General features: G+C 51.0%; 1 protein-coding gene across 9 annotated transcripts in view; it reads right to left on the bottom strand.

Annotated features, from left to right (window-relative positions):
* The window catches only part of DLGAP2 (DLG associated protein 2), a 919,850-nt gene that overhangs the window by 578,101 nt on the left and 327,540 nt on the right, over positions 1 to 14,209 (bottom strand). For 2 of the 9 annotated variants that reach the window (XM_045398981.3, XM_074000182.1), the window contains exon 1: positions 9,540 to 9,765. The exons of the other annotated variants lie outside the window; for them this stretch is intronic. In XM_045398981.3, coding sequence (XP_045254916.1) covers positions 9,540 to 9,573 — 34 coding nt within the window. In that variant the 5' untranslated portion in view covers positions 9,574 to 9,765. Of the gene's footprint in view, positions 1 to 9,539; positions 9,766 to 14,209 lie in introns of those variants that run through there. 9 annotated transcript variants of the gene reach the window in all.

Genomic DNA, 14,209 nt, shown 5'->3' with positions numbered 1-14,209 from the left:
GGGTAAAATACAGTGCTATAATGATTGTGACAACGTAAGATCAGAGGTACAAATGAGAGGTACAAATGGGGAGTGATAATTAGTGGGATAAAGCTAAAAATCCTAATGCGTCACATAAGAACTCCCTAATTAAGTTAATACAGTAACCGCGGATTCCATCTCAGCTAGCAGGGAGAAATCCTAGCGGCGCAGGGTCCCCAGGCACATGCAGCCTCCCCAAAACCTTCCCGGCAGTGGAGCTCCACAGCAGCCCTCGTCTTCCATCTAAGGTATGCGCCTAATAAACGCTGGCTAAACAGAAAGTGTCATTCTCTGCCCTAAACAAAACCTGCCAGTGTAAAGCGCTGTGTGCAGCTGATGTATTTTTAATAAGAAGCACATCTTCTCCAGGAGAGCATGATGGTGAACAGACCTGCTTGATCTGTTTTGAAAGGATGGCAAGGTCAAACCCACCAGCACCTTCATTGAACACACACCCAGTGCTCTCGGGAACAGCCACAAGCCAGGCTGTGCCACCCTGCCAGGTGCCTGCACTACGGCGGGGAGAAGCGCTGCAGTGAAATCAAACACGCGTCAAGTTCTCCAGGATAACGCAAATGAGGACTCTGCATTTCAAGTCTCCAAGCACATTCTTAACGTTGGAGGACACCCAGTAAAGACTTCAACAAATCAAACTCATCAAATTTTCATTGGATGATCACATGCGAGAACCAAGATTTATGAATTATATGGATGAAGAATTAATGAATAGGAAGCTTTTACTTTCCAAACTGTTATTACAACCTCCACCATCACCGATGGAAGTGAAAAGCTGGAGAGAGTGCACTGCATCTGAACACCATCAATCAGGAGGTTCCCGGTCCCCTCACAGTCCCTGGGGGATTGTCTCTCGATGTCACCAATTTTTCTGCAACTGCAACAAACATGCACCTCCTCCGCTGTGTGCCCTGATGGTGGTGGGTGATGTGACTAACTCCAAGCATGACTTCATGGCAGGAGGGAGCCAAAGATCATCCACTCCGTGATCCAAGTGGTGTCTGCAGCCACTTCCGCCTTCAAGGCCCAGGCAGTGCTGGCTGGCCAATGTCCAGCACACTGACAAGAAACCACATACAGCCAGCACTGCACCCAAACCACCCACTCAACCAGACTGACACAAGTTCCCTAAACTCACAGGCCAGGGAGCCTCCTACAGCTTCCAGGGCCCGGGCAGAAGGCCATGTCACTTTTTAAATGTTTGACTAAATAACCAGGTGACTAAGGATATTTCTTTTTCTGACACACACATATTCACTTCGCTGACATTTATCTATACACACATATTAGGAAAATAAATCGAAATTGCATCCTTGGAGCCAGTATTCCACCGCTATCCTAATAAGTTGTACAGTATTCACAAATCCTTAAAAAAATAAGGCTGAAAATCAGGATCACTGAATGAACCAGGTGGAAAACGGATATGGAAAAAATTAGACACAGAAAATAGAAAATGGAAAGAATGAGGCTAGTGCTGTTTTGTGAAAGGCACATGATAAGAAGGGGATTCTGGATCCTGTCTGGCACTGGGACGTGCAGGAGCAAGTGTTATGCTGACTGGCAGCTGAGGACAGTTGCCCCAGCCTAGGCCAGCACACCCCCCGCCCCCCAGGAGAGACTGCACATTGTCCAGGGTGGTGATGGAGGACGGAGGGGTGTCACCCAGGAAGCCACCCTTGAAAGTGAAGCACCGTGGAGGCAGCCGAAGTGGTTATTTCAGACACTGTGGAAAGTGGTGGTTATTCCTCTCACCCACAAGTAAAAGGTGACAAGTGGATTCTAGCTTAATGCCGGGTTACTCTAGAAGTACAGTTTTTATCATCACACAAAAGCTAAAACTGGAAAGCACCACTCACCATCCTCTCCTCCTCGGCTTCCGCTCGGCAGCTGGGCTGCTGTCAGCTGCGAATCTGTGGGAGGAGCAGTCAGCGGCAGGAGACCAGGAGAGAGAGGCCCAGGTCGCCCCTGAAACACAGGACCCTCATTCTGCTCAGTGAGGTGCCAGTGCTACATCTACAGCATGTAGTAACCTCATCTACAGCATGCTGTTTGCTAAAACGCCCCTTCTGATTTGGAAAAGCAGCCATCAGAACACAGGCTGAATCTTGAGGGGCTTCCCCTCTGCCTCCTATCCTGGAGCCAATGCTGCTCAGTGCTCATCTGCAATTGTGGAGTCTGGAAAGTGAGCGTGAGGGGCGAGTCGGAACAACCACAGCCCAGCTCAGAGCCGCCTCTCTACAAGGAAAAGCCAGTGCATCCTTTTTCCTGTGAACATTCATTCATTCACTCCAAATACTAGCTGAGGGAAAACAGTTTTGAAGGCTAACTTTCCCCACGGTCTTTTCTGTAAGGAGGGAGGGGTGTGTGTGTGTGTGTGTGTGTGTGTCTAAACAGACACACTCACACTTTTCACATATGTGCATATATGTGAAAGCTGCACCTTTCAAACTGTGTGTTTGGAACACGAGTAGACATTGGACAGTGCAGAAATCCCCCCTTACTTGTGAGAAAGTTCAAAGCCCAAGGACATGTATTTGACTTTCACATGTTTTCACGACACATTTTGGGGTTGCATGTTGATGTTATAAATGGCAGCGGCAAGAACATTTCTAAAACTGTATGTGAAATCCACACACCTCCCTCAGGAACCATGAGATCTACTGGGCTCTGGCAGGGTAAGCCCATGTCAGCCGCTGCTCACCAGGCATCCGGGACACGGGGCCTCTTCTCTGCCCAAGGCCCCGCTGTGGCCTCTCCCAGCTGCCCTGAACCCACCCCATGAAACAAGATCTCCTTCTCCCATTTCAGACAACACAGAACTCAGGAAAGGAGGCAAGAAAGGACTGGTTGAGTCTACACATCAGCTCACATCAAAGAGCAAAGAGCAAAGAGGGGAACAAGACGTCCCAGAACCTTCTCGGGTTTTCCTAAAGTGGAGGTTTTCAGGAAGTAGCGTCGTGATTTGAGAAAACAATGTCTGAATATTCACAGTGCCAGAAAGACATACTTTTAAGTCCAAGAACAAAACATTTCCAAAGCTAAATGTGTGTTTAATGTACTTTGATCTAAAATCCCTTCCCTCTGTCCTCTGACGCAGCTTTGGGGAGGGAGTTCAGTCTGGCAAAAGGAGGACAGGAGGGGAAACTGAGGCCTCTCTAGCTTGGCACCTGGCCTCCTCCGCAGACGTGAGGCAGCCACAGGCCCTCACAGCATCCTCCTCCACAAGACACGCATTGTGGTTCTACCTCATCTTGTTGTGGAATCCAAACGTGATGCTGAATTCCAAGCCCTCAGCCCAGCACTCTGCATTTGGCGAGCACCAGGAACTTTTATCATAGGTACAGCATTGTAATATCATATTAAATATGGGACTCATAGGAGTATATATTATTATACATTAATGGTGCTATTTTTAAGCAAAACACAAGACAACCGAGGTGGGAGCCATGAGAATTTCCACAGTGAAGGGACAGTAAGGCTCTGACCCTCGGATGTGCAGGTCCCGCTGCTCTCCCTAGAAACCATTATGTCCAAAAAGCAAAAATTCAAGTCCTGGGGTTGCTGGGCCTTCTTTTTGTAACATTCTAAAAATGTTACAGTTGACCTTAAGGGCTGAGAGGACAGGAGGGTGCAGAGGGTCCGGGTCCTGGGAGAAGCTGGCCTGTCCTCCTGTGACACCCGGCGTCCTCGCGACCTGTCCATGGGCCCCAGCTCTGTCCGGCCCAGCCAGTGGCCCCCACTGCCTCTCCCACTTCCCTGCCCGCCAGCCCCATCTTTTCAGTTTAAACAAGACTGCCTTAGCAAACACAATTTGGGGCCCAGTCTCTCCTCCACAAATATTTGCCCAGAGTCCGCATCACTCTTCCAGCGACTAAGAATGCTGCTGCTGCATCAGCTGCAACAAACGTGTGTCCGGCGCAGGGCAGCGCTGTCCGCCAACTTCAGGCGGGGATTTTTAACGTTTGTTCTTGTACAAATGTGCGTCCAGCACAGGGCAGTGCTGTCCGCCAACTTCAGCCGGGGATTTTTAAGGTTTGTTCTTGTTACTGGGACTGGATTTCCATTAGGCACATTCCTGTGAGTCTTTCAAGGACTGGGTCCCACAGAGGTCAAATGCCAGGCACAGAACCTGTCCTGAGCCCAGCCCCAGGGGCTGCCCAGGCCGCAGATTCCCTTTCTTATGCAAAAACCCTCACTCTTGAAGCATCTTCTTGACAAATAAGCTCAGGAAGAGGATGGGCTGGAGAAAGCCCCCATGAGGTCTCCCTGGGAACACTCACAGGAAAGCACTTTGGGAGGGGCCCATGTTTGTGGCAGCTTCATTCATCATTCCCCAAACTCAGAAGCAACTGAGGTGCCCTTCGTAAGTGAACAGATAAACTATGAGCATTCAGACAGCGGAACAGCACACAGTGCTAAAAAGAAATGAGCAATGAAGCCAGGAAAAGACACGAAGGCACCTTAAATGCACGTCACAAAGTGCACGAAGCCCATTTGCAAAGGCTGTGCACTCGGTTCCCATGAAATAAACGCTGTTCTGGAAAAGGCAAAACTGTGGAGACAGTCAATGGTCCTATGTTTGCCAAGGGCTCACGAGGAGGGAGGGAGGAGTGGGCAGAGCAGAGGGGATTTTCAGGACAGAGAAACTCCTCAGTGTGCTGCTGTGACGGGGGATGTGTGTCATCACACACCTGCCCAGACCTATGGAATGACAACTCCAAGAGTGAGCCGAGGTGAACTACGGACTCCGGGTGAGGACGACGTGTCTTGCTGGCTCATCAGCTGCAGTAAATGCACCACTCTGGAGGGGACCGGGTCATGAGGGACAGCGTGGGTGGGGCGGGGGGCATATGGGAACTGTGCGCTTTCCACTTAATTTTGCTGGTTACCTAAAACTGTGCTAAAAATATTAAGTCTCTCTCACACACACACACACACACACACACACACACACAGGTCACTCAACCACCCGAGTCTCAGTTTTCCTATCTGGAAAATGAGCGTGAAAATAGTTGCCCAGGCGTGCGTGGGCCGGGCATGGCCCCGTGTGGAGGAAGGCACAGCTGGGACACGATTCCCATACGGGCTTCCTCAGCGCGGCCGCCTCCCAGCAAGCCTCTGACCTCCCCAGTCTACTTAGGAGCCTGCAGCTTCCCAGGCAGGTGCTGCTCCTACAGGCAGGGCCCCTGCTGGGCAGGCACCATAGCAGGAACACCAACAGATCAGAACACCCAAAGCAAAAGCACTAGGAGTCTAGAACCTCCTGACCAGAGAACACCCAGCACCACCCTTCAGCCTTCTCAGTCTCTCCTTGAAGAACAGTGAGGAAGCCCAGGAACCGGAGGTCAGAAGGGGCCTGGATCTGGGCCAGCAGCGTGAGGTACGGGGTGCGTGGCAACGTGGTCACAGCCCTGGTCACAGAAGGATGTGAAGACCACAGAGGGGCTGCGGGGAGGGGCTGGGTCAGAGCCACCCACCCACCTGGGATTAGATGGAACCTGAAGGAGGGAAGGAGACCAACCCCTCTCGGCAACAAAACAGACACCACCAGGCAGAGCCCGGCAGCGGGGTGGCCCCGGACAGCCTCGGCTGGGGATGCGGCAAAAGCCATGGGCCGCCTGCTGCAACCAGGAAGCCCCTGAGGTCCAAGGCAAGGGGTGCTGTGGGCTCTGACGGTGACTTGAGAGGAAAACAGGACTGAGACTGTGCTGGGTCCCAGCTCTCCCACGTCCTGTCAGGGTCCTTTTCACCATGAAGACCTGCCCTCGACAAGCACAGCTTGGCCGCCCAGACAGCAGGAATGGAGGTGCTGCGTGCGGAGGCCGAGGACAAAGACAGGGCAGTGGTGGGGAGCTGCCCTCCTCGCCCAGACCTGCCCATGATGGGGAATTGTCCTCGCTCGGACCTGCCCCGCATCCAGCGAGCAGACTCCAGCCCCAGCGACTACACAGCCTGGACACCACCACGGCATGGCCACACTCAGGTTGGACAGGGTCCAGCTCGGTGGCCTCTCCTCTGAGGGCTCCTGAGACTCAAGTCAGCCCCAGAGCATTTTGCCCACAGACCACGCAGGAGAATGACAACTTGAGAGCAAATAGCTCGGAAAGATTTCCCGGAATTCCTGGGACCCAGGCCATCCCCACAGACAGACCATCCTACAGAACTGTTCGGGGGCTTCGGCAGTCAGGATTCTGCCTCTGAACTGTCCCCACGAGGAACAAACGATGCACTTAAATGGGACAACCAGAAGTGCAGACGTTCGGCACAGATAAATCTCAGGAGAGTATCGAATCGGAAGGAAGACAAGCATGAAAGTCTCTGATGATCCCGTAAGAAAGGAAGCACACGGGCATCTGTTAAACATTTCATTATAAACAATGTCATTCTTAAGGCATACAGCTGCATTTCGCAGAGGCCAGTGGTTTAGAGTATGTTGTACTCCCCATCCACGGAGTTAGAAGCGAAACGCTCCGTGTTGTGTGATAAGAGTCAGAAACTGTCCACTCCAGTGTGAATATGCTGCTTTCAATCTCTACTGAACACAGTGCTGTTTTAACAAAGATGTGTGGTCAGAAAAGTAATTCCACAATAACTGTTCTCTAAATGAAAATGTGATGACTTTTTTCTTGATGTTAGTCATATGAAAAATGCTAATTTTACTACCAGTTGTTACCTTGAAATAATCATGAATAAAATAACGACCCGATAATCAAATTTCTGGCAACAGCTGTATCTTTGAAAAGACCTTCCTGAGTCAGAGGTTTAGACACAGCTTCAGTGAATGCTGGGCTGTGTGCGCGGAAGCTCAGGGGTGAATAACTCTGTGTTTTAAACTGAGAGAGTGAATAAAGGCAGGCGCCCTGGCGCGTGGAGACGTATTTTCTCAGAAATCCCCTGGGCATGCAGTTTGGTGGGTGGGAAACGGCCGCTGTGTGGAGGTGTCTGGCTGTATCTCCAGACTCACACAGCAATAAACTGTGAGTGCACAGCACGCCTTTCAAACCACCTTTCTACACCCCCCATGATACCACAACCCTTCCACGTTCCCCCCCTTCATTGTTCCTTAAAGGATTCTCCACATTAGGTGTCGGGGGGGCCGGGTGTGCACGTGTCAGGGTGGAGGGGGTGGTATCACGGACCAGGCTTGTCTTCCGAATGAGCATTTGTCCCTCTGCCGCATACAGCAGAACAAAAGGAGAGAGGAAACACTGGCTTAAAATGTTATATATAATTGGCAGAGCTTAATTTTTATGTGTTGACTACGTGGAGAGGTCATATTCAGCCTGTGTTGACGGCGAATATTTTAGAGAATGTCAAATTTACTGAAGACTTCCTTGTTGAAGAAAAAAGAAAGCCATCAAATTAAATAGTGTTTATATAAAACAGATATTGCTTTAGAAAACAACAACTGCAGGTGGTGTTGAAGTTATTAATGTTGGTAAAATAACATGCGAGTGGATGTTATTAATGCTGGTTTGAAGTTATTAATGCATTTGGTTTGAAGTTATTAATGCTGGTTTGAAGTTATTAATGCATTTGGTTTGAAGTTATTAATACTGGTGAAATCACATTTGTTGCATATCTGTCTAATATACAACATCCCCAAACAGCACCCTGGTTTGGTTGTAAAAACCGGGTTCCGGACATATTTGAGGAATTGCGTGTACCTCTTGCAACTACATTTTTCCAATTTGAACACTGTATACACACACCACTTATTTTCTGGTTATCCAGTTTTGTTTTAACCATACATACATTGACTTGGTTTAAAAAAGCAACATTCATTACTTGCAAGTACTTACTGTTGAGTAACTGCTGCAAATTGGGAGCAAGAATTAAACTTAGTAAAATAGTCCCTCATCGCCCCACCAGCCATTGGACTGTCCCCAGGAGCTAAAGCTTTCCCACAGCTGCAGCTGCTCCCAGTGAACCTCTCTGCCCTGGGCCACAAACCCTGTGAGAGGCTGGCGTCTCCTAACTGCTCTTCCGGAGAACCGTGTCATCCTGCGTATGAATGTATGAATGGCCTGAGCGACAGACGACCCTGGCTGCGGAGGCCGGCACTTGTTGCTAAACGGCAAGCGTGATTCACCAAGCTGGAGAGCGTCCCACTGACTTGCTCTGTTTCATGAGCAAATTAAAGGCCACAACAGACCATTTTAACACTAAACCTCTGTGTGGAGAGGCACCGAGCTCTGGGAAAATTATGAATGAAATAGTCGATACCCACCTAAATATGGACAAACCAATAACAGCTTCCTATTGGCCACGCTCAGTCCTGTACAGAGTATAACATTTTAATGTAAGATATTTTGGTCATTTATAGGAACTTTTAAAGCTAGCAATCACCTAGACGCCTAAGCTAGTACATGCTTTTACTGACATTCTATTACATCAGAAAGAGGCTAGACAATACCATTTAAAGAGGTGCATATTTTTGCACGAGGTAAAGCAAAAGCAAAAAAAAAAAAAAAAAAAATGTCAGCATAGTAAGGCAAGAAGCATGAAAAGAAAAACCCTCCCAAAACACACTTGACCATCATCCTGTGGACTGTGCAGGTGCCAGTCACTTGTTACAAAGTTCCCCACTGCTAAAGCCCTTTGTGGATGGTATAACCCCGAGACCTCGGGGATCGCAGAGACCCTCGTCAAAATGTGTGCACTCGGAAGCACTTTTCCTCTAAAATCTCAGCAATTCCCATCACACTTAAAACCTGTCTCTTCAGACAGAACAGAGGACAGTCCGCTCGGTCAGCTAAATCTTGGAATCTCTGCTTTTGAAGAGGTTGTTGGTCTTAATGACAAATATATGGCAGCACTTTGTGGCATCTCAGTCAAACATCTTCCCCCTTTTCTTTTTATCCTATTTGATGCGGCTGATAAGAAGCACCCAGTCTTTCACTGTACTCGGCATTACAAAAGAAGCCGTCTCCACAGGCTTCTCTCTCCATTGCTTGCATAGAAAAACACAGGTCTTAATAGCTGCAGGTCCCTGGATTTACTCATTCCCAAAGGAGTACTGAAACCAGCAGCCCGGCTGCTGCATCTTTGCTATAGCAAACGGAGAATAAGCTGGAACAGCTCCTGCATTACAAATTGCTCCGGTATTCGGTGATTATTGGAATAATGGTTAACTGAAGACTGAACTTGTCTCCTTAGAATTACAGCACCATAGTTCTGGGCTGCTGTACAAGAGCTTTTCCCCCAAAGCTTTCTGGCAATTAAGATGCTCCCTGGATTGCAGTCATCCTAGTCCCCCCCACCCCCAGCTGCTATCACAACGTCTATCAAGAGATGAGTGCTTTACTTATAAGAAAGGCACGACCTGCAGCCAGGAGGGAGGAGGGCAAGGGAAAAACATGCTGCCAAGTATGGAGGGAAAGCAGCTATCGGGATTAACTAGTTGAGTGCTACCAGCTGGTCACTGTCTACCTGATGCCACCGCACCAGCGAAGTAGATGTTCCAGGTACAGAAAGTCAGAAATGAGTCATCCTTGACTTACCGAGGAGAGCCTCCTGCCGCTCCGTCTGCAGCATCCAAACGCCGAGTGCAGGAGGCGTCTGGGCGGACGGGGAGACCTGCACTCAGGGAAGCTTGCACATCCTTGCAAGAGAAGCAGGCCAAGACGACGGAGCGTGCCTCCGAGGCTCCAGTCAGCCACAGCCTGGACCAGGCTGCCACGGAGCTCTGCAAACCAGGCACTGCAGCAGCGTGGCAGGCACAGGACTGCGATGCATGGCCCATATAGTCAAGCATAATAGAAAACATGGATCTGGAGTCGACTCCATGTGGATGTGGGGGCTGCTTGGTGCAGAGCAGGAGAGGCGAGCTCCTTCCTCGTAACAGAGTTAGCCATGGAGATGGACGCCTTAATTACCGCGCACTGCTCTCCCCCAGGATATCAATTACAGAAAGCAGGTGCCTCTATCTCCTGTTTTTTTTTTTTTTTCCAGATAAATGTCTATAATCTCATTTCACAAATGATCCCTATTTAGACAGGAGCCACCTATTGTGATGATATCATTCGCTCTAGTAGCCATAAATGGGCAACTTCCTAGGGAGCGTCACCGTGCTGACGACACGGGTCTTTATAAGAGTGAGTGGGCAGGGTGCTCGGAGGGCCCCGTCCGCACAGAGCAGCTCCTCCCGGTCTCGTGCTCCCTGGTGTCTGAAAAGTTCCAGAGGAGGAGGAAAGCCCTTCATGGAAATGGCTCAGTGCAACCTCCAAGAAAGTCCTCACCAGGGAGGGAGAGGGAAGGGAAGCAGTTTGGAGCTCGCTGCATCTGCAGCACAACCTGCCGCCCACGCGGGCCCCCGCTCCCTGGGAAACACCACAGGGACTCTCTGTGGCAGCGACAGTTTGGGGCCTTTTTGCTGCTGCTCTTCTTGGAAGTAGCGAGACTCCAGCTCTGCTCCCCCCGAGTCCACACAGGTCTTACCCCGTAAAACACACGGCTGGAGCGGGGGATGCAGATGAGAAGGGGTGACACGATCCTTCCACAACTCACGGGTGGCGGAGTTCTAACTGTAAATTCTAACCGGCAGCAGCGGTTTTCCCTCCGTAAACACATGGAAGAGACGATGAGCTGGGATTCACTTCTGCACACACCTCAGCTTCCACTGCCCAAGCCTACAAAGACAGCTGGTGGTAGAAACCACAGTCGGGCCCACGCTGGAGAGAGCAAGGCAGGTGTTCCGGCATATTTTCATCATAAAATCTTCTAACATTTCCCCTCAACTATTCCAGTGACCCAAAGAGTTCACTTGGAACGGGCGGTGATTCCACCGAATGGCTCACCGTGAACAAGGCTGGCTGGCGATGCACAGCGCCAGGTCCACAGACCAAATCAGAGGAGAATCTTCCTGGAAAACAGACCTGGCGGAGGGTTCTTCATGCTGGAAAGGTGGAGGGTGCATCAGGGAATTTGCTCCTCTGCCCACCAGGGGAATTGCCATGGTTGCCCAACATAGAGAAATATCCACAGTTCTGTGTTTATTACACAACGTCAAAATATCAACACCTTGAAGGCCGGGAGACACACTCGGAACACAAGTAAGTCTCCCTTCCCTCAGATGCCTTGACTGTGAGGGGGCAGAGCCCACCTCCTCTTCCTCACCAGCACCCCAGGCTGCCCCAGCTGTGGCCTCCTGCCCCATCCCAGGCACACAGGGAGGCCAGGACGTGGACCCTGCAGGCTCCCCTCTGAGGTAAAGGTGGCCACAAGATGCCCTGAAATATGGGGCTGTCATCACTGAGGACATTACCGTCACCAGGAGTAACGGGATGAACAGCATATCCCACAATGCAGGGCCACTCAGATCTTCAGAATGGGATCTTATTCGGGAATGGGGTCTTTACAGATGTGATTAATTAAGGATCTTGAGGCGCGGTCATCCTGGATTTAGAGCAGGCCCTAAATCTGATGATAGGCATCTTTTTAAGAAGAGACGCTCAGGACACAGAGACCCACAGAGAGAGGCGGCCGTGTGAAGCAGGGGCAGGGGGTGGTGACGCGCTTCCCCGGGCCTGGAACAGCAAGGACACAGCAGAGGGACCAAAGATGGAACCAAAGCCCTCAGGGCCTCCAGAGGGAGCCCACCCTGCCGACACCTTGGTTTCAGGCTTCTGGACTCCAGAACTGCGAGAAAGTACATTTCTGTCACCTTCAGCCACCCAGTCTGTGGTCACATGACAGCGGCCACGGGGAAAGGATGCAGCCACGCACGCCCTGAGGCTTTTCCAAGCACCCACTCCATGGTTCACATCTGACGCTGGAAACAGCTCGCATCTGACCCTGCGGAGGAACTCAAAGCCCCAGGCTCACGTCCTGAGATTCCGCTTCCAGCTCACCCAGCCATCCCGGCAACCACTTGCTTGCTGTCAAGACGTCCTTGTTACCACTTTTCTGGCTCTCTAGAGCCCACTCATACCTCAAAACCACCAGCTGTTACTACCCCTGATCCACGCCCCAGGGCCACATGGAATGGCAATTTGCATTGTGGCCACCCCTGGCTCTCTGTACTGCCCCATACGGTCGTCCCACAGCCCAGCTGCCTTCCCAAGGGGCCTGTCTCCATCTGTCCTGGAGTTTCCTGTGGTCACCACTGTGCCTGCACACACATGAAATTACATCACCTGCCTCACCCACCTCAGCCTTCCCACAGGAAAGCGGAGGCCTTGGTCCAAGGAGGCTGACCACAGCATATCTACCCACAAGCATTCACTAGGCATTGGTGACGTGGTAGGGACACAGGAGGGAGCAAACCAGACCAAAAGCCATGAACACACCACTCCCTCTGGGGAGCTCACAGCCTAATGGAGGGGAGAAGCTCACAGCCTAACAGAGGGGAGGCAACAGGCACTGAACAGCCCACACTCACCACACACTAGCTCACAGCCTAATGGAGGGGAGAAGCTCAGAGCCTAATGGAGAGGAGGCAACAGGCACTGAACAGCCCACACTCGCCACACACCACGTGCACTGCTCGTTCAATCCTTCCACAGCCCCTGAGGCTGGAGTTCCTAGGGTCTCACGGAGGGAGAAACTGAGGCACAGAACTGAGAGAGGAGCCCAAGACTTTGGGCTCAGGAGTGCAGCTCCAGAGCTGTGCTCCTAAGGAATATGCCACCCCTTGTGCCTCCATGGAGAAGGCACGGAGAGTCCCTGCCCAGGGGATGCAGGGGTCCCAGGAGGCCCTCAGGGATGGAGTATACTGGGACCCCGGGGGGTCAGTGGGCAGGGGATGAGGCCCAGCCAGTGATGGAGCCTCTCTCTGTAATTGAAGCCAAGAGGATCCAGGGCCCAAAGAGCTGTCACAGAGCCCCAGAGCAGAGAGCAGCGCTGCTGGCTTTAGGACTCCCACTGGACACAGACACGGGAGAGCCTGAGGCTTATTCATGGACACATGGGGGAGCCCTGGAGAACTCTGTTTATGTCTTCTCGGAAGCAGACGCTGCTACAGCCAACATCCAGCCCAAGGTACAGCCCTGAGATGCTAAAAAAAGGTTGGCTGAATTGCATTCTACCTCGAGGTTCTAACACCAGTTTTGATTAGGTCTTTTGAGGTAGACACAGGTGGGTGTGGCCATCAAGAGAAACGAACACTCACAAGTGCCAGGAAACTTACATGAAGTCACACCATAACGTGTTTCTTGATTCCTAACCCAATAATCTGGGGTGGGCCTCAAACATCACTTTTAAGATGGCTTGATCTTTGTAGCTTGTCCATATAATACAAGGCCAATCTGTCTTAAGAGGTGACAACCACAACTCTAATTTACCAACCACATAAATGACAACAGGTTAAACGACCTACTTGGTAGATGGCTATAAATGTGGATTTTTAACCAGCCCTGATGAGCCAGGCTCCCCCTGCTCCCTCCAAGTTGATCTCCTCTTTGCCAACACAGTGCTCCCCCATTGCTGAACCACATCAGCCAGCTAAGTCATTGCATGGCCCCTCGAGGCTGACCTGAGAATGGGTACATGGGCGAGTATTGGAAGCCACTCTCAGAGTTCCACTGATGACTGAACTGGACTGTGCAAAGCTTCGAACCCACATCACACAGCATCTCACTGCGGAGCGTGGCCTGCAGCAGTCAGGTCGCCCATCAGAGCTGTGACAGGTGCTGGTTCCTACAGAAATTCAGGCTTATTCTCTCAGGGCCAAGTGAGTGACTATTTATTTGTAAAGCAACGTCTCAGTCCCAAAAGAGGGTCTTTAGCAAAATGCTGAAATCAAGACCCACTGCTAGTCAAGTCGGCCACGCCCCCAGACCCACTGCCAGTCAAGCCGGCCACGCCCCCAGACCCGCTGCCAGTCAAGCCGGCCACGCCCCCAGACCCGCTGCCAGTCAAGCCGGCCACGCCCCCAGACCCGCTGCCAGTCAAGCCGGCCACGCCCCCGGGGGAATCCACCCGCATGCAATCCCACATGATCCGCACTCGGGGATGCAGCAGGGCGGGGTAACATCTTTTCTTCTCAAAACTGTTACGTTCACCAGACGCAGACTATCCACAGAATGTTTTCCCAAAATCCTAGGTTCAGGTAGAGCCACAAATAAAGCAAAACAAGTTTTCTTGTTTTATGCAGCTTGATGTCTCTGGGTCCTAATATAAAATGAAGGAGTTAAGAACTGGAAAACGAGAGCCAGAAACTCAACATCTTTCT

The sequence above is a fragment of the Macaca fascicularis genome, chromosome 8, assembly GCF_037993035.2.
Source record: "Macaca fascicularis isolate 582-1 chromosome 8, T2T-MFA8v1.1".
NCBI lineage: Eukaryota > Metazoa > Chordata > Mammalia > Primates > Cercopithecidae > Macaca > Macaca fascicularis.
This window is presented reverse-complemented; position numbering and strand designations above follow the sequence as displayed.